General features: G+C 40.5%; 3 protein-coding genes and 1 long non-coding RNA gene across 4 annotated transcripts in view; all 4 read right to left on the bottom strand.

Moving 5' to 3' along the window:
* Nucleotides 1-396: 396 nt before the first annotated feature.
* On the bottom strand, nt 397-1,079 carry LOC104956245 (uncharacterized). The gene is made up of 3 exons (XR_799527.1): nt 994-1,079; nt 677-828; nt 397-517 (listed from the first exon to the last, which is right to left on the bottom strand). It is a non-coding gene; the product is annotated as an uncharacterized lncRNA (long non-coding RNA).
* Nucleotides 1,080-3,030: 1,951 nt separating this feature from the next.
* Nucleotides 3,031-10,959, bottom strand: tktb (transketolase b). The gene is made up of 14 exons (XM_010783709.1): nt 10,703-10,959; nt 8,080-8,197; nt 7,859-7,972; nt 7,646-7,743; nt 6,418-6,609; nt 5,924-6,051; nt 5,647-5,843; nt 5,344-5,508; nt 4,953-5,109; nt 4,744-4,874; nt 4,568-4,651; nt 4,362-4,458; nt 4,082-4,201; nt 3,031-3,923 (listed from the first exon to the last, which is right to left on the bottom strand). The coding sequence occupies exons 1-14, from the start codon at nt 10,807-10,809 to the stop codon at nt 3,751-3,753; spliced, it is 1,881 nt and encodes a 626-aa protein (XP_010782011.1). The 5' UTR covers nt 10,810-10,959; the 3' UTR covers nt 3,031-3,750.
* A 682-nt stretch (nt 10,960-11,641) lies between these two features.
* On the bottom strand, nt 11,642-15,653 carry lrrc23 (leucine rich repeat containing 23). The gene is made up of 8 exons (XM_010783699.1): nt 15,334-15,653; nt 13,725-13,834; nt 13,477-13,597; nt 13,242-13,383; nt 12,970-13,100; nt 12,720-12,856; nt 11,908-12,112; nt 11,642-11,811 (listed from the first exon to the last, which is right to left on the bottom strand). Exons 1-8 carry the CDS (start codon nt 15,418-15,420, stop codon nt 11,782-11,784), a joined length of 963 nt encoding a protein of 320 aa, XP_010782001.1. The 5' UTR covers nt 15,421-15,653; the 3' UTR covers nt 11,642-11,781.
* Nucleotides 15,654-16,701: 1,048 nt separating this feature from the next.
* rbm10 (RNA binding motif protein 10) overlaps nt 16,702-20,028 on the bottom strand; it is a 45,568-nt gene continuing 42,241 nt past the window's right edge. The window contains exons 18-23 of the mRNA XM_010783691.1: nt 18,605-18,799; nt 18,417-18,473; nt 18,054-18,248; nt 17,836-17,883; nt 17,670-17,725; nt 16,702-17,442 (exon numbers count right to left, since the gene is read on the bottom strand). Of these exons, the coding sequence (XP_010781993.1) occupies nt 17,352-17,442; nt 17,670-17,725; nt 17,836-17,883; nt 18,054-18,248; nt 18,417-18,473; nt 18,605-18,799 (642 nt within the window). The 3' untranslated portion in view covers nt 16,702-17,351. The remainder of the gene's footprint in view (nt 17,443-17,669; nt 17,726-17,835; nt 17,884-18,053; nt 18,249-18,416; nt 18,474-18,604; nt 18,800-20,028) is intronic.

Genomic DNA, 20,028 nt, shown 5'->3' with positions numbered 1-20,028 from the left:
TCAGCAGTCTGACACTCTCTAAGAGGAGACTCTGTAAAAGTGGAGTATGTTTCTGTTTGATTGCTGGGGATCTCCGTTGCCTCTTCTTCTTCTTCTTCTTCTTCTTCTTCCTCCTCCTCCTCCTCTTCTTCCTCCTCCTCCTCTTCTTCCTCCTCTTCTTCTTCTTCCTGATGCAGAAGATTTAAGAAATAAATTACAGCAAGAAAACTATTTTCATGGATTATTCAAAGGGCAAAAGCAAAACAATATCATTAATACAAAATCAAACCTCATCATCATCATCATCATCGTCATCGTCGTCATCATCATCGTCGTCGTCATCATCATCGTCATCATCATCATCATCTTCCTCTTCTTCTTCTTCCTCTTCTTCTTCCTCCTCTCCCTCTCCTGCATTCCCTTGATCCATCAGTCGTTGTTTCTCATCATGGAGCTCCTTCAGTTCAGTCATGAGGGTGCTGGTCTCCTCTCCTTTCCCGCGCTTCTTCCAGCCCGTCAGAGGCTCCCCCAGCCCTGCCTGCAATTAGTCACTCAAATGATTCAACAAAGGAGCAAAGCAGCATACAACAGAGGTGTAATATGTTTAAACAAACTGCCCACATGGAAGATATACATTAATTTTTATTTGACCTTTATTTAACCAGGATAATAATGTGTCAATAGTAAAGTTTCATACTATTCTATAGGCACTGGCTTCCACTGCGTTTGCGTGCTTCCTCATCCACCAGACACCTCTCCTTTGTCTGGACTCCAGCGTCCTAAAATTGGCTCCTTGATGCTCCCTCTGCTGCCCTGCCTCCATCTGGAGATGCTCAATCCCATTCTCCTCTTCACCAGTCATAAAGCAGACCAAACAAACAAATTCAAGACATAAGAAAAATAAATTCACTCTGCAATCTATGTGAATAATGTCAAGCTATTTTAGTTTTGAAAGCATGTATTAGTCAGATCATGCAGGCAGGCAGCTCTTGAAAGAATCAAAAATAAACTTACCTGCAGGGAGGGTTCGACTAGAAGCATATGTATCTAGTGAGGTCACTCCTCTATCAACTTCTGTTTGTTGAACGGCTGCCGTTTCTAATTCATGTGACTCAGAAGAGGTTTCCAAGTATAAATCCATGTCGTGTAAAGAGTTGTGTCCACAAAAAACTGTGCCACACAGACAAATGAACGTGATCCATATCACTGGCATCTGCATTGTTAAAAGTTGACTCAATTTGAGCTCTTGTAGAAATAAGTCCAAAACTTTTAAATCTTCAAGACTGAAGTCCAGGAGAGACGGTATTGCCAAAGGAAAGAAACTGTGGAAGAAATTGTTTAACAGAGACGATTTATCCCCATAAATACATGTAGCAAAAGCTGTAGTGCAGTTTCTCTAACCACATTCCACTTGCCCTCAACTCAGAGTGGATGCTTATATGAAGAGAGAGCAGGAGGAAAAGGAATATCTAGGAGGCGTAGAGGTAAAAAAAATAAACTCTCACATTGTTAACAGAGGTCCTCGTTTCTTAGCACCATGAAAAACACAGACCCGCCCTGCTCCCTCTTGTCTCCTCACCCTTTCATAACTGTCTGCTAACATCAGGTGGAAAACAGATATTTGTGGAGGAGATGGAAGATAGACAGGTGGCAAAAAACAGATACTGGAATACAGTTTCATACACATGTGATAAATAGTCATGTGGGTTGACACATGAATTTGTGATCCACTGTCAGTTTTAAGCCTTCTCCTGACTGAATCAGACTGACCTTGGGTCATTTCCAAACAAGAGACAGGGTTGGTAGACAGTTCATTCCGGAGCCAACCATGTTTGGCGAAGCTCCACTAGCATCTATGTATGAAAACAAACATGAACTCTGAGAAGATGACAATGAACCCGTTTTACACCCTGTACAAACAATACTGTTTGTACGCACATTAACTGCTTGCACATGTCGTCTGCACCGTGTACATCTTCACACTCACAGCGTAGCAAAGCAGGTGCCACTGGCTGAGTGTTGAGCCAAACTAGGATTTTCACTGTGGGGTGAAACCTGCAGACAGACCCTCTCTATTTGGTCAGTTACAACACGAATATGCACTAAATCTTTCAAAGTGTGTGCGTTTTCATGTTCAAGTCGAGAGTGTGTGTGAACAACAGGACCGTTAATATGATGTCTAGTCATTTTATTAGGGGTTTATGTGTATTTATTCATGACGGGTACAACAGTAGAATCCCAAAATATTCCAAATAGTACATTGGACAAGTTAACAGTACACGGTGAAACCCTCAGAACACAACCTGCTCTTCCAAGGTAAACAGTGATGCCTCCAAAGAATATTCATTTGGCTCTTGACAGGAGAGTGCAGTAACCACTGACCACAGTCAACCCCTCGCTTAACCTCAGTCTGACAACACCAGGATTAATAGTTTCCATAGCAGAGAATGTCGCAGAGACCTACCATTTAAATTGAAATACATCATCTTATTTAGTGTCTGTTTTAGACAAAGGAATTGTCCCTTCTCTACAATCAGAACACACACCTACTACCTTGTTTCTAAAGCTTTAAGATCATTACCAAAGTTGGCTGTCCATCACACTGAGTCTTTTTTTAATGTATATTAACGATGGTCTACATAAAAGTTCAGCACCTTAGCATGCTAACATTTGCTAGCAGAATATTATATGAATAGATGATCTGGTTACAAGATGCGGTGCCAATCCAGTAGATTGACATATTTCACAAAGAGATTCTGAAAGTTTCAGGAAAAAAGATTCACTCACTTTTCGTCCTGATCCATTTAAAAACCTGTCTGAAGATGAGCTGATCAGATTTTGGCCACTTGATGTCATGATTTTTTTAGCTTGTGTAGCCATTAGCCAATAACCAATCAGGTTAAGTGATATTCTCCAAACTAATGGAATATCTGTACAAAATTGCACTGCAATAGTTGATACTCAAGTCTGGCCCGATGTGGTGGACTTTCACTTTGCCACCCATTGAACCACTTCGCTAGAGGGGCGGTTAAAAATACTAACACAATGGCATTGGGTTAATTCTTTTTTATTCAGCACAGCACATGTATAATGGAATGACACCAGTGACCTGTAACGCCAGTAACATTGTGGGCCCATGAAGCCAGGAATCTTTAGAGGAATGCTCAAACGGTTTAAAACAAAAAATTGGTTAACAATTTCACACTGGATCTGAAAGAAGTGTTCTCCAACACAGCTAAGCTTCAAAAGCTGTGAACGAACACAACCGCAAAACTGGTCTAGAACATTAGAGTTAAGACAAACAGTAACAGTGCTTAAGAAACAAAAAAAGGAGGCCAGTCAAGAGAAAAGACATGATGCATGGTTGTAAGGAATGTGAAAAATGTAAATGGCAACACAGAACAGAAGCCATGAAACTGGGCGACTACTTAGGTTTTTAAATCTGTAAAGATATCGGGTTTACAGTATTAAGTGATGTCAGAGCTACAGTGAAGACACTGTTTTGAAAACATAATACAACTAAAGGAATGTTGCGAGAGCCAATGGGAGAAAAGGGTTTTAGATGGTGCTTAATAGGGAGTAATATTACACTACAGGCTTCGATAACACTGCCCTCCTATTCCCATTACTCTCCATCTGTGACGGTAATAACAATACAGGTTTAGCACACACTTCGCTCAAGCCAAAGCCACAAAGATAGCACTTGGGTAGCTGCAAGATGAGGCATACGTTTTGTTGTGAGACTACAGCACAGGAGACAAGGTGCAGTCCTTAGTTAGCAAAGGTCTGACGCACGGCGTTAGCAATGTGCTTGGCGCTGATGCCGAACATGTCGAGCAGCTCTGTGGACTTCCCGCTGCGGGGAACACCGGAAACTGCAAGCCGGGTCACAACAATGCCGGGCTCCCCGCCCACAGCTGACAGAACGGCTTCACCAAGACCACCTGGACAGAGGAGACATACCATCACAACATGATGATGATCTACTAATGGACCCTGGTAGATTGAGGAATAACTTTGCACAAAACACCATCACTGATACATATTATATTGAATTATTTCAAAATGTAAAAAGGGCATATAGAAACAGAAATCAACCCACCCTCCTTGTAGTGGTCCTCCACAGTGATGATCTGTCCCTTTGTGGCTCTGGCACTTGCCACAATAGTAGCGGCATCCAGAGGCTTAATGGTGAACGGGTCGATCACACGGATGTTCTTCCCTATAAAGTTCATGAGCAAATCGATTGTTTGTTATTAAGGGGATGCAGGTCATCAGCTGGTTAGCTGGTATAGTATAATAAACATGACAGTTAGGTGTAGTGCTTATAAATGTCAGGCTTAATGCCTACATCTATCCACCAGAGGGCAGTGTGTGTTCACCTTCACTGGCCAGCATGTCTGCAGCAGCAAGGGCCTCATGCAGAGTCACACCAGCTCCAATCACAGTCACGCAATCACTGTCAGACTGGCGCACCACCTGTTGGGCAGACATATACATTAATGCTCTGGTGTCCATTCCAATTGCTTTTTTGTTGCTAAAAGCTACATATAATAATAGAGTGTAAAATAATTGTATTGATCATCACCTTGGCTATGCCCACTTCAAACTTCTCATCTGGAGAGTAGATGACTGCATTGTCTGGTCTGCTGGTACGGATGAAACAGATACCCTGGAAATGTAGAGAGATGATAAGAATGATACTCCAGCTATGTTAAGACAACATATTGGACACCATGTTCTACCACAAGGTGGCCTACCCACCTTTGTGTTGGCTGAGAGCTCAACAGCTCTCTCTGTGGAAACGGCATCACTGGGGTAAAACACAGTGCATGTTGGGATAGCACGGAATATTGCCAAGTCCTCCAGGGCCATCTGGGAAGGACCGTCCTCCCCTGAAGGCAGAGAAGATCAGTCAGGTAAAGGGAACACTCACTTTGCCCTGTGACAAATCAAATGACTCTTCAGCTTACCGATGGAGACTCCGCAGTGAGATCCGACCAGGTTCACATTGGACTGGGAGATGGCTCCCATACGGATCTGGTCATAGCCTCTGGAGAAGAAGGCGGCAAACGTGCTGGCAAATGCAACCGTGCGGTCCCGGGTGGCGCAGCCAATGGCCACTCCCACCTGCAGCAGCAAGTTAAGACATCAGTTAGCGTTACCCTTACGGAAGTGACAGGATGGGATTATCATGCTAGAGAATGAATAGAAACAGATTAGACTAGTTTAGCAGATTATGAGAGTAAAGAGTTAAACCTGAACTATATTTATCCCTTTTCATAAATTGGAGTTAATCTTTTGGTCACTTGGCAAATGCAAAAACGCCTAAAAATCCCCCGTGAAGATGTAAATATTGCGTACCATGTTCTGCTCAGCGATGAAGCACTCAATGTAGCGGTCAGGGAAGGCCTTCTTGAAGGTTTCTGAGAAGGTGGAGTTTTTAGTGTCTCCATCCAGGGCCACCACTCTCTTGCTTGCCTCGCCCAATTTGGCAAGTGCCACGCCATATGCACGCCTTGTTGCCATCTGACGGAGAAGGAAGGAAATGAGTGGAAGCAAAGACAGAGACAAAACCATATGTACTTCAGGTGTTTCAAAAACAATCTAGTCTGCTCACACTAGCCAGCATAAAAAAAGGAACACAATTGACCGGTGTTTAGGTACCTTTTCTCCCTTCTTGTATGCCGGGGGTGAAAGCAGGGCGATGGGGCTGAGGTCCGCGGGTTCAGTGTCTTCTTTGGGCAGCTCAGGGCACAGGGTCTTGTTGGGGACCTGGATCTGAGCCTTCAGCTCCTTCAGGAGGCCGTCCACCTTGTCCTTAGGGATGGGCTTTCCATGCCAGTTGTCAAGATCCTCAATATCTACAGCCGAGGAATGAACAAACCTCAAATGTATGTCGGAGACTAAAATAAAATAACTCTCATATGAAAGCCACACTCACTTTTGAGTCCTTTGCCCTTGAATGTTTTGGCAACAATGCAGGTGGGTTTGTCTTTGACCTGCTTAGCCTGCCAGAAAGCTTTGCACAGCTCCTCCACATCGTGTCCATCCACAACATACGTGTTCCATCTGCAAAAAGAGGGCATAGCTTTAAAAATCACCGCAGCAATTATTAACCCAAAAACCAGGGATGTTTGAACTTTGGAACATGCATGTTGAGCGCTTATTAACTGGTAAGCAGAGATTTAAAAAATAGACAAAAAAAGAGGCGTAGAGGACATGGGAGGGTTTAGAAAGTCCAGCAAGCATGTGAAAACGCAATTTGAGAGATATAGAAGTTTCACAAATCAATATAAAAACCAGCTTCCACACAGATGGATACACTATACAAATATGACAAAGGTTACATTTGATAGTATATTAAGAGGCATTTTCAAATAAAAGGCTTTCATATCATAATGTTTCCTATGAACTTAGTGGAGTTTTGGCACTGACCCGAAGGCTTCGCAGCGCTTGCGGTAGACCTCCATGTCGTGCTTCAGGGGAGCGGCCTCGCTCTGACCGAGCCGGTTGACATCCATGATGGCCACCAGGTTGTCCAGCTTGTAGTAAGAGGCAAAGGCCATGGCCTCCCACACTGAGCCCTCTGAGCACTCTCCATCTCCCATCATGCAGTATACGCGGTAACTGCAACACAATGTATAAACCGGAATATTAGTGTGATTTAACAAATGTAACAGTTAACCATAACAAGGAAGCTACTGGAAAGGTCTGTCGAGTTAAGATTACTGCAGAAGTTCTAACTCAGTTCAGAATAAAAGTGGTCTTGAGTGATATTACATAAGATACAAGTCAGACAAACTTAAATTGGAAGAAGCAATTCATACCATGTTTACACTAAAGTTGAAAAGTAACAGTTGCATCCTATTATCTACCAAAACCCAGACAAACAGATTTGCATCTTGATTGTCACCAATGAATTAAAAGAAACTATTGAACTGGAGCTCTTACATTTGGAGCAAATAAGATAAATAAGGCGTTAGTGTCAGGGACATAAATCACTCAGTAAAATGTTTGCTAATTTGGAGTATAATACTGATGGCTTAACGGCAGGCTCCTGTCACTACTACAGGTTTTCTCTGTTAACCTGATCACAGAGCAGCACAGGCACAACTTCAAAAGGAAACGGATCCCTGCCTGCGAGTCTAGGCACATGTATGACATTTAAAGAATTCCAGAAAGAGTCTAGTTGCAGTATAAAGTTATAGAGAACCCCTGCACATCTACTTCGAACTTAAAGGTGGGGTAGGTAAGTCTCTTCAGAAACACTTTGTTATATTCCATGGAATGCTCTTAACATCCTGATAGCAATGAATAAATTAAATGCTTTGACCATAAATATACACAAATATTTCTGTCAGCCTTCCATCTCGTGCACAAACTTCTCTTGTGCCCTCATTGGTCATGTGCACGTTCGTGTGTGTTGGAGGAGGGGCTCTGTGAGGAAGTCTGAAGGAAGGGGCAGATTTTTTTCGGGTTGTGTACTTTCAAATTCTAGCGCTCGAAGTGGTTTCTGCAAAATGACCTACCCTAACGGTGATAAAAAGGTTACAGTTTGACTAATGCTGAAAACTGACTGTTTCAGATCACTATAAACCAGTTTCAAAAGCAGGACAAGAATTATTGCAAGTCGTTTAAACCTTTGATGTTAATAAATATATACCTTGATTTGTCAAAGTATTTGCCAGTGTAGGCCATCCCGCAGGAAGCCCCGAGACCCTGTCCCAGAGATCCTGTAGCCACGTCCACAAAGGCCAGTTTCTGGTGAATAGCAAAGGGGGAGAAAGTTATACTTTATATATAAAATTAACTTCTAGACTATATTCTGTTTCCCAATTAAACATGAATACCATAAATTACCGGATTGGTGACTTACTGGGGTGGGGTGGCCCTCCAGGTCAGAGTCGATCTTGCGCAGGTTGAGCAGATCAGACTCCTTCACGTAGCCGGCCTCGGCCCAGGCAGCGTACAGGATGGGTGCAGCATGGCCCTAGAAACAGAGAGGATAGTCTTTGAAGACAATAGCATTACCAAAGATCATTTGTTCTGGCCAAGTTAAGAATATCAGTCTCTCATAAGAAGAAAAAAATAACCAACCTTTGAGAGCACAAAGCGGTCGTTGCACTGGTTACGAGGGTCTTCGGCTTTATAGTGCATGGTGTTGAAGAAGAGCACAGACATGAGCTCTGCTGCACTGCAGCAGGATGTGGGGTGCCTGGGGAGAGGAGAACATGTACTTTAAATAAAACCTCACATGAAAAATATGATTATTTAGATCCAAATCCAAATCGTGCATATACACATGCATGTGTTGCTACATTCAGGAAACCGCACACTTGGTTTTAGTTTGACATTAACGGTCATTTCTGAAAAGGCATTCAAACGGATACATTTAACAAGCAATTATTTACAAATGTTCAAAACCTCAGATATTTTGGTATTAGAACCACGCATGAAAATATAATGTTAATCTCTTAACATGATAACACTTATATATTTTCACACTCTATTGCAATTATAATTTTTTTTTTTAAAAAAGCACATTCGAGAAACTGTTAGTTGCAGCATAGTGGTTCAAGTATTGTAAGCGACATGTTTAGAAATCCCACATTTCTCAAAAGCATCTTTACTTCCCTAAGTGGGTTGAATCACAAATGCCATTTTGTTCATGCTGGAACACACGGTTATCTTTATCAAACACACATGATGATCGTTGTTATATTTCACAATCAAAAACCCAGTGCTCCGTTTACCCAATTTCCTTTTGTTGAGTGATAACGACCTGCCGAGAAATAGACTTAAGTAAATTAATTAAATACTGTTATCAAAGCAATCAGATACTCGTGTTTAATGTTCCATATCAAAGAAATTATGACAACAGGTGTTGAGTGTTGGATGTCAAAAGTCAAAAGAATCTTTGTTAAGGGAAACAGAATCACATCTTCAGTTTCCTCATTGTCCGGACGTTCAGGTAACAGTTCTTCCATTTCTTTGTCAGTTGATACAAGGAAGTACCAAAAACAGGTTCACCAACAAACATTTCCTTTCTGAAGGTTTAAGTTGCACAAGTAAATTAAATGGGAAATTACACAATTCTGGGTTTTTTGGAGAATGCAGAACAAATACAATTAATCCTTTTAATGATACTATGGAGAACTCTAAACGTGATGAAAATGGCCAGGTGATAGTCAGAGGATACATTTGACTTTTATCAAACTTTACAATCTTTGAAATCAAGTTTCAAATAAATAAAATGAGCAGTAATCATACAGCAAAGTGAATATACAATTTTTCAGGAACAAACAACGCACAAGGCCTAGACATTAGAAACAACTAAAGACTTGTAGACAATTACAGAATATTCTTTCAACAAATTTAAATATTTCATAGAAAGATTTCCTCTTTAATGATAAGACCCAGTGTTCTCAAACATGTAATCTGTTTGAGAACATGTGTGTTTTAACTGGATGTCAAAAGGTTCATGCTTCATACATTATTTTGTGCTGTCTTAAATTCTGTCAATTCTATAAACTTCAAATCGTGATACTTTAAAACAGTATATTTGTATATCCATATAACGTGATGAAAGAAAAGGTTTGGTGCTTAAAGAACAATTGGAACATGTGGCTTATTTTTTCCTTTTGTGTACTGGATGCTAATAAACAAAACACAAAGAATGAAATAAACTATAGAAGTGTTACATAAAGAAAATTATTTTCTGTAAAAAGCTAAATAGTAAGACAACAATTATATAGTTAAAAACCTTCCTGCATACAGAGGTTTAACAGATGAACATGATAGTATGGTACATGTGACAGTCAGCTAATGTGTGTCAATTGAGAGTCTTCCAAAACGCATTATGTCAATTACAGGCAGTTTTGATGCATTGTGAAAGAGTAGATTGCAGTTGGAATGTTCTAGGTGTAGAATATGCCGAACACACTGAATACTATGGGGCAAAGGGCAGCCTTCATAATCTCAGTATTAGTTACACCCCTGCCAATAAGGAAACCCTGGAAACTGTTCCCGCATGCGGATTAGGTTCACTCCATAGTGACAATGGGAGGAGGACTGCAGGAGGACAAAAGCTTCTGCGAATTCAGGTCAAAACTACAGGTGACCATTTGACGTGCGTGTCTATCATACTTGACAGATTCCCTTGAAAGAAGTTGCAACTATTGTGTGTGTATATGCATCTCTCTTGCATTTTAACACGCAGCTGCTTTAAATTAAATTGTGAAACTGACCACGAGATTCCCCCTGCATGATCATGTGGTTTCTTGTTAGCTAGAAGCAGGCTGGTGCTATAACGACATAATTCATCTAGCAACCTTGCTAGGAGCATTACAGAGTTATAAAAGAGAATAAATGATCAGCTCAATAGCACAGAAGACTACTGTATCCAACCTTATTATTGATACAGACCCTGCCATTTGGTTTCATTTATGGCACAAACTGTTAGCTTATGCTAGCCTAAGCATTGACTAAATACACATTTTGCTCAAAAAGGAGCTTAACATGTTTATGAAACAGTTAGCATAAGTACTTGCTAGCTGTCTGCTTTGGCCACACTTTGCACGGTCTGCACCGCGTGAAGATAATCCGCTGCACGTGTAGACCCCGCAGGTAAAGTGAACTACAGTAACGCTACACTAACTGAATACGTTTCTCATGTGTAACGTAATATTAACAAACAAGCCATTAACTTTGAATGACTTACCCAGAGTTGGAGGCGCATGTCGCCTTGATGGAGTTGATCCTGAGCTTGTTAGCGATGTCTTTCAGTCCCTGCAGGGTTTTCTCATCGGGTTTGTGGTAGCTAGTCATGGTTGCTGGATTGTTTCTTGAGAACAGAGCTTGCTAAATTAAGTTTGTATGTTGTTAATCACACAGGTGCTTGCCGGGTTTGTAGGTTCAAAGCTGCGCCACGCCGCTGCTAGCTGCCCAAGTACAACCGAGGAGGAGGAAGGGAAGAGAGGACGGGACTTATGTCTCCTCTCTTAGACACGCCCACCTGACCCAGTCATTGGAGGAACAGTATGGGGCTAGTTACGCACGAGACGTTTCTTTCTGGACTCATGTTCAGCCCATTAAAGTTACACACATGTGGTGATAGCTTTTCATTTCCTTTTCAATGAGCAAATCACTGTGGACGTGAAACACGAGTATTAATACAGATAGACACAATGTAAAAGACAGTTGAGTAGTTATGGCTTTGTTTTTGAAATTATCATGAACGACTGAAATTGCATCCACCACTTTGAAGAAATAAAATTGGGGGGACTTCATGGTTACGGCAACAGTAGGCTACTATGTTAAGGTATGGCAACATTAACTTTATTATAAAGATTGTATTATCAGAAATAATGTGCATATTATGTATTTGTATAACAGTTTAGCTCAGTGTAGACAACATAAGAAAGGATTTCCACACATATCCATTGCATGTGCCTGTCTCTTTAACGCTGAAGCTGGATGGCTGCCAACAGGAATATGGTGGTGGATTTTGCCCTCTCATCCTTACTCAGGGAAAGAAAGGAGAGTATGGCCCGCAGGCAGCACAAGGTTCAAATACACTCTTTTTCTCTGCCTAGTCACTGAAAGGTTGCTTTGTCACTGTCAGCATTTTCTCACATTATGTCAATAAACACCACAGAAATAAACGTTTTCAAATGTTTATTATTGAAAAAATAAATAGGCTGATAGAACATGACAAAATAATATACAGTATACTACAATACGTTTCAACACAAACACCAACCCAGTGTTTTCAAGGTAAAACACTTCCTCATTGCAATCTTATGGCTCAGACATTTCCTCTTTCAGTTCCTGGAATGAAATAGATGCAGTAAGAAAACAAATAATAGAGCAGAAATGTATGCCTGACCATGCCAAATAGAGAAATAAGGTGTTTCTTAGCTTTACCTTGAATCTCTCCTTGGCCTCAGCCATCTCCTCAGGGGAGACAGGATCTTTGTCAATTCGCTCCAGCTGTGTCAGGAGCATCAGTACACTCAGCCTGTAGTCTGTCGATTCCACCAGAGGATTATCAGTAAGCACCAAAGCTCGCAGAGTTTTTGACACAAGTGCGAGGCTTTTCAGGGCATTCTCTTCTAATATTGCATTGCCTCTAAGGGAGAGAGACGGAAGCATTTAGGATAAACAATCTTGGATATATAGATTTCTTCGGTGTGTGATGGAAATTATGGGACTAAAGCTTAATACAGTGTAAACCTAATGAAATGTAAACTGCTGTATTCTGAAAATGTCATGTCAACGTTTTGACTGATTAGGTCAAATCCCTGGAGTGACCTTTGAATGTGTGTGAGTGATCAACAGATGTTTTTGCAAGGGGGTTTTATGACACTACAGGAAGGATGAGGGGAAGGAAGTTAGGATAAGGTGTTATCTGTATCCCTTTTGTTCTGTGTAGGGTGTGAGTTTTGCATACAGTGCCAGGGGGTCTCAGCTGGCCTAACCAAATGTTGTTTGTAATGTAACTAAGCTTTGATGTCCTCCTATAAAGGAGAGACTGTTTCACTCAGAACAGTATGTGCTCTTTGGAGGAGAAGTCATACTTGCAAGTATAAAGATCCTTATTGCTTTTAATACGAATATTGTGTTGCTGCACGTTTGTTACCTTACTGATTATTCTCTCTAGACCACAACTGATTTTAAAGCTGCTACAACAGTTGTTTTACTGCCTTGATGACAGTCTATGTTGTTCACATGTGTACCTGACATTGAGGTATTGGAGACACTTCATGTTGGGACTGAGGCCGTCCAGAGTTTCTAGCTGGTTGTCTCGAAGGTGAAGTGTGGTGAGGCGTTCCATTCTCTCTAAACCCTCCAGATGCTTGATAACATTTTGGGCCTGAATGGAAAGTAAGACAAGTTACAGGCAGTCGGCTGACTGAGATTGGTGTTAATGGCTTAACCTCATCAAATGTGTTTGTTATATTTATCAAATGGTAGTTTTTTTATTACCAGATATAATTGCTGCAAGTTGGGAAGGTTAATGCCATCAGTGGTATCCAACTGGTTTCCCCTCAGCTCCAGAATGACCAAGTTGGCAAAACAGCCACTCTGAAAACCGTTCAATCTCTGAATGCCATTACCTGCCAGAGAGTTCACAAAATGTCAAGATATCTGTTTTATATCATGCAGATGGTAAGATTGTCTTGCATCAATAGACTAAATGAAAGCCCACCATTATAATAGAAACATCACATATTCTGACATAAAACCAACAGACCAACCTGTAAGATTGAGGCTCTCCAAGGCAGGGCCAACCAGGCCATCCAGTTCTGTTATTCTGTTCCCTGCCATACTCAGCCGCTGCAGGTAGGTCAACTGAGCAAAAGGTTGCCCTTTGAAGCTTGCAACAGCATTATTGTCAACCTATAGAACATTGAATTAAAGATTTTCCATAACTTTGAATGAATTGTATACAGGCCCCAGAGATCAGAATGAATACAGAAGACGAGTCCTTGCCTTCAGCCAGAGCAGATGGGTCAGAGATTCCAGATGAGAAAGATCAGTCAGCTGGTTGTTGGATACATCCACAAAACGTAGGTGGATAAAACTTCCGATTGAAGCAATGTCATTCAGTCCTCTGTGGAGTGACAACAAATTGAATAAAATCAAAAAAAATAGCCACAGATGAACAATGATAAACTGAAAATTAGAATTACCAGTCAAGCAAAGGCAACCCATTTAGCTCTGTATTTTTGTTCCCTTACTTGTCTATTAGGTCCACTTTGACGAATGCATGTCCAAGTCCATTTCCTGTTCGGCAAAGCAATGAGAGCCCCTGACCAATGGCTTCTTTTGTCAAATGGCAAACCTGTACCTGTGAGAGGAAATACATCACAGGATTATACTTCAAAATTGTTGTGGTGGAGCTAATTTACAGTGGATCAAATCTACCAAAGAACCCCATCAATGTTTGTATGTGATTCAGCCCAGACACAAGCTCCTCATCATGATAGAGCTTCAGAGAAACTAATGAAACTTTTTGCCATAAATAAAGCCTACCATGTAGACATTCATGTGATTTATTTACAAATAATGCTGTAACTCTTTTTAATAAGGGTACACTATATACTTAAGTTATGCTTTATTGATGCATGACTCATTAGAATTTCATGGCAGGCTGTTTCATGGATTCACGTTGCTCAACAAATGATCAAGTCACTGTGACTTGTGTATAGTTCACACTTAATATATCCCAAAATAATGAAAGTTACTTCACAATTATTGAATACACTAATTGCTAGCTACATTACCATGTTTTTGCTCAGCAGCATATGAACTGTTCAAGGTTCAAGGTCCAAGGTCCTTTATTGTCAACATAGCTACAGAGTAATTATGTTGAAAATCTTTCTCCTACAAATATGAAGTTTGTCTTCCCAAAACGCTTTCAGTTGCCACATTTACAATAGGGGTTGGAATGTTGAGTTGTTATTTTCAATATTACATGAGTCATATAGAGTGTTTTTGTTTAAGTTGGAGATAAGCATTGTAAAGAATATATCGCTACAACCAATTGTGTCATTTGTGATATTTGATAATATAAATACAATTTGATTGAACCAAAAATGATCTACAGGTGCCAATTAATACATTGAATGGACAGGATAGGAAACATAGCTAAATATTTCAATGAAAATAGGTTATGTTCTGCTTTAAAAAATAAAAAATACATTGGTCAGAAATGATTTTGTTAAGGGTGGGCAACAGGTGTTTTTGGAACGCCCAGCATTATTTAATGAGTCATGCATTAGGCTACTTGGGCCAACTTGTTATTTACCTTATGGCATTTAGTGGGATTAATAATTAGATAACATCCATTCATTTGGTGTCGTGGGTTAAAAGGTAGGCCTACTCACACTCCTAAAACAGTGTAATGCATTCTGTAACATGATGGCAACTTCTGAGGCATTGGATAAAGGAGTATGGGGATTAAGCCTTGGATTTTCTTATTGGAGCAGGTCAGAGATGGAATGATATAGCATGATACTCCACCTATCGTTTAAACCAGCATCCTGGCAATGTTAAGCTTTCTTGTAATCAGAGTTGGAAGAAGTACTCAGTCAGATCTTGTACTTAAGTAAAAGTAGAAATACCAAAGCGTAGGAATACTCTGTCTGTTACAAGTAAAAGTCCTGTACTTAAAATGTTACTGAAGTAAAAATACACAAGTATTGGCATCTATATAAGGCTCGTTAAGTAAAAAACGAAATATATGCAGAATCATACAATATGTTCCAACTTCCAGGTTAACTTTCTGCAAAACTAGTTAATGGCGTGTGTCTGCGTTTCTCCCGTTATCTCTCAGGTCACGATTACCTTCTCTTCTTCTTCGGTTGCTTCTGGTTGTGTTTCTTCCTCTCCCTCTACATCTGACAGGACTGCATCTTCATCTATCTCAGACATCCTTGTCAATTTCTCCTCTTTTAACAATGTGCAGCTTGTCAGTGCCGCTTATCAGTAAGTAGATATCAGGCGTTTAAGTAGGTCCAACTGCACTGAGTTTAGCCAATGAACAAACGACGGATTTAGCTCAACTAGTGGGCCAATTTACATGACAAAGTTATAGTAGCTAAACCGTTAAATTTAGTTAAGCTTAGTAACTTTACATTACAAAATAATAATAAAGAAAAACGTAACAAATAAAATAGAGGTAAGTTGTAAGTTAGCTGGTGTTACTTGATAAAGCTAACTGCAGCGGATAAAGTATAGCGTCTGTTGTTGTTACCATGGAAACTCAACAGCCATACGCACAGGTGGGTTAAAGACAGAGGTGGAAAAGTACTCCGATCTTCTACTTACGTAAAAATAGAAATACAAAGTAAAAGTCCTGCAATCAAAATGTTACTCAAGTAAAAGTACATAAGTATCTGCATCAAAATATACTTAAAGTACCAACAGTAAACGTATCCATTCTGCACATCGGCCAATTTCACAATCATTTTATGTTCCGATTATAATTATGTATGCATTAAAGTGTTATCAAAGCTGTTAAAGGTGCAGCTAATTTAATGACTGTGTAAGCTGCAGGGTAGCTTGTGAATGTTACTCCAGGAGTAACTAAGTCTTATTTATATTTCACATCAGTAATGCAAATCTGCAAACTAACTAAAGGTATTAAATGGATGTAGTGCAGTGTTTCTCAAACTTTTTTATACCAAGGACCACTTAACCAATAAAAAAACACTCGCGGACCACCTAACTCCACACATATCCAAAAACACATTGTTTTTTACAAATCGCCTGAAAATGGTACAAACAAGTGGCCACATGTGTGAAGAAGGTGTTTAACTGGGCTATATCATGCAATCGAAAGTGAAACTTAAGCTCTCTCTATTGCGGAGATATTCCCGCGAGAGTGCGGAAAACTTAAATGTATTTATTTATTTTAATGTGAAATTTTACCAATATACTCACGGACCACTAGGGGGCCACACTTTGAGAAGCACTGATGTAGTGGAGTGTAGTAATTGAGTAAATCTACTGAATTTCTTTACACCACTGGTTAAAGACAAAAATCAGGAACAGACATTTTGTGCTGCGAAACAATTTCTGCAGGTTAGATGTTGCATGGTATTCCTCTTTTTTTTTAAACCACCAGTTTGCAGAAACACAGCTTGGGAAATGTCAGGTTAAAATGTCCAAACATCAGCGACCGGCTTGCCCACACAAGACATCAATCATTGCTACAAATGAAAACGTATTATTGTGAATTAATTTACATGAGTTTGATAAAACAGTCACAATATTAAACAAATAAAGAAATACAGAATAGCTTTCTTCAGAAATAATGATGTATTACATTGTGAATTTATATCTACACACTTTTCATCTACACACTTGTTTTTAGTGTGACAACGTCCAGTTAATGAGGCCACACAGTCTCTTCTAAAATGTATACACAGGTTTGCCTAGATCAGTCATTCACTGAATGACGAGGCATTTAGCATTAAATAAAAAAATCTATGGTGCATAGACAGTAATATTAGAAAATCCCATTCGCTGCCTTTAGATCTATACTGATCTTTCACTTTCCAACAGAAAATCTTTCCCAACCACATAAAACTTGATCATCACACACAAGCTTTAAAGCAAGTGAGAACTAAAAACTGCATCATTCAGGAAGAAAGCAAAAAAGTGCATTCTGTGCAATATCCTGACATACACTGCTACAGGATCAGTTCACGAGTGTATTACCACAGTTGAGGTAATGGTAATTAAACCAAAATTAAGAGCTTTATCTATAGATATCTAGATGATGTTAATGGTGAAGTGTTGCGTGCTAGGTTTGTCCTTGTCCCGCCTGGGTCAGGAAATTGAAATGTCAGGTTTAGGGCTCACTCCACTTGCATGTTTCGCAGTAGAAAACCTTTTTTCACCCCTCCCTGCAGCATCCTGGCACCAAGACTGGTGCCTGTGATCCCATCACTGAAGAGAGAAGAGAATAAAGTAACTTATAAGTGTGCAGACACGGTATGGAGTAAGCAACAGGCCTTGCAATATTATTAAGTACAGACCAATTGCAAACATAATATCATACATAACATAAAGCCTGACTTGGACTGTAAAAGAGGAAAAATGCATGAGAGTATCTAGCTAGTATTTGATAAATGACCACAGCATGTGGGTCTGTTTGGTAATTCACTGTTGCTTACATGGGGTTAAACTTCCTCCTCTTAGGATCAGGAAGTTCCAGTCCATCTGCAAGTCTCTGCAGGCAATACAAAAAAAAAATGAAATCAATACCAACTGCACACATTCAGCAACAAACAGCACAATGTAATGTTGTCGCACTCCTATAGTCCCTGGGGCTGGACCAACCTCTTTTCCTGCAGAATCCTGCAGGGCTCTTCTCTGCTCCAAGTTTTGCTGCGGGCATACAGACAAACAGGTGAAAGTTTAGACATGTCATTTATTATAAACACTTTAAATAACAATAGAAAAGAATATATGAGACAACAATTTAACAAGTGAGTCTACACTTATTCCTAAATCATCATTTATGCATTGTTTGCTATTGTGTTAAATGAGATTGAAACCTTGTGTAGCTCAGAGAGCTGTTGGTGCCTGATGAGTGCCTCCTTGCTGGGAAACTGCCTCCTACAAAGCAGACAGGCCAGTTTAACCCAGTCGGTCATTCTGCCTTCCTTCTCATCTTTGTCCCCTCCTTCTTCGTCACTGTCAGTTTCTCCACTGTAGGCTGGGACCAGACCCTGCTGCTGAGGAGGGGAACGCTACAGAAATAGGATGCAAGATCAATAACTGAGGGACAAATAGACACAGAAGTAATGATAGAAATCTATGCTTGGAATAATAAAACACATTTTGAAGCATCCTATAGAAAAGCTAAGAGGACATCAGACAAACACAGGCAAATATGATGACTGTGTCCATGTCCTTACTTCAGTACTTTGTCGGATCTGATCCAGAAAGATCTGAGGCCGTTCAGACAGTGCACCCTGCAGGACAGAGAGAGAGAATAATTACCAGGTCAGTCCTCTGCTTGATGCACACTCTCCCCATTCACTATGACGCCCTGCTGCCCAGGTGTTTGCAGCTAGGCATGTGTGTCTGTGAAAGGGTCATGTACCTTTTTCTCCAGAACAGCATAGCCCGCATCAGCACTGGCAGATTCTCTGCGGTCATCTAGGCGACTGTGGCCAGGGGCCCGAGCGTAACCCGGGGGGAGCGCTGTGGTGCCGACGGCAGGGGAGGAGGACACAGAACGCATGTTCTCCTTGTGTCTGTTTAGACTCTTAGCCCAGCGCTCCATGTCTTTGGCAATCTGTTCATATGAAATCAAGAGATCCAAGTTAGCCATGTAAAAGGATTGAACAGAGGAAGGTTAAAACATTGAAAATCAGTGGGTTCAATAAAACATGAGCATAACAACCTAACTCAGTAGCCCTTGAATAATTACCAGAGGTGGGACCAAGTCATTGTTTTGCAAGTCCGAGTCAAGTCTCAAGTCTTTGCGCTCAAGTCCGAGTCAAGTCTCAAGTCTTTGTGCTCAAGTCCAAGTCAGGTCTCAAATCAGGATGGGCAATTTCAAGTCAAGTCCAAGTCCTAAACTTTGACAAAACGAGTCATAAACAAGTCATTATGTGCTTTTCACCAAATGTAATGACATCGATATCAATCAACAGAATAATACTTAATAATCAAACTGCTCTGTATTAGTCACATTAATAATTTAATAATCAATTTTCTCTCTGCTGGTAAAGTAACGTGTCTTTTTCTATTTTAAGAGGGATCAGTAAGGTAAGGCTACCGTGACGGTTTGATTCAGAAGGAGTTTAATGTGCAAGATCCCTGATGTTGAGGTGACCAGAATGTTTATTTCCACTATGTACAACATGTTATAAGGGACCCACAATCTATCTTTATGCAAGGGATAATGTGCAGCGAGGCAGTCTCTATGGGGAAAAGAACACCTGCATCTAGATCCCTCTGCAGGTGGTACTTTAACTATATTTTGATGCTGATACTTTTGTACTTTTAATTGTAACATTTTGAATGCAGGACTTTTTATTGTAACCGAGTATTCCTACACTCTCATACTTTTACTCAAGTACAAGATCTGAACTTCTCCCACCTCTGACAATAAATCCTGAGTGGTTACCAAAAACCTGCTCTGAAGGTTATTTTCATTTTACAAATCCTGCACTCAGCTTTGCTTTCTCCAATATCATTGAAATACAGCCAGATGATGCTTATTTTTTTGGTTTTCGCTAATTTCTTGACTTTTTCCGATGCGCTTGCATTTAAATCCGTCTCCCCGTCGCTCTGTGCAGCCCACCCTTCTTTCACATAATGGTATGATCCTAATGTGTCCTCGCATATGATTGGCCGCATGGTGGCCCAGCTAAATAAAGTCCCGCCCCTGCCTACAAGGATTCTCAGCAAGAGTAGAAGCGGCTTGAGATTCTGCTCTCCCCAGACACACAGGAAATTGATGCGTTTCTCATTTCTGGGAATATCAGACCAGACAATCGTCTGCGGTTCGGATATTCC

This window comes from Notothenia coriiceps, unplaced genomic scaffold (assembly GCF_000735185.1).
Source record: "Notothenia coriiceps isolate Sejong01 unplaced genomic scaffold, NC01 NC01_scaffold00000665, whole genome shotgun sequence".
NCBI classification, from domain to species: Eukaryota; Metazoa; Chordata; class Actinopteri; order Perciformes; family Nototheniidae; genus Notothenia; species Notothenia coriiceps.
Note: the sequence above shows the minus strand (reverse complement) of the source record. Positions and strands in the feature narration are given on the sequence as shown.

Coding starts and splice junctions, on each gene's coding strand:
- lrrc23 (XM_010783699.1), bottom strand. CDS start 15,420: ATGTCTGAGATAGATGAAGATGCAGTCCTGTCAGATGTAGAGGGAGAG. Junction 13,384..13,476: donor CCCATCTGCTCTGGCTGAAG/GCAAGGACTCGT, acceptor AATGTTCTATAG/GTTGACAATAATGCTGTTGC. Junction 13,101..13,241: donor GGAGAGCCTCAATCTTACAG/GTTGGTCTGTTG, acceptor ACTCTCTGGCAG/GTAATGGCATTCAGAGATTG.
- tktb (XM_010783709.1), bottom strand. CDS start 10,809: ATGACTAGCTACCACAAACCCGATGAGAAAACCCTGCAGGGACTGAAA. Junction 7,973..8,079: donor ACCGCTTTGTGCTCTCAAAG/GTTGGTTATTTT, acceptor CTCTGTTTCTAG/GGCCATGCTGCACCCATCCT. Junction 6,052..6,417: donor AAGCGCTGCGAAGCCTTCGG/GTCAGTGCCAAA, acceptor CTCTTTTTGCAG/ATGGAACACGTATGTTGTGG.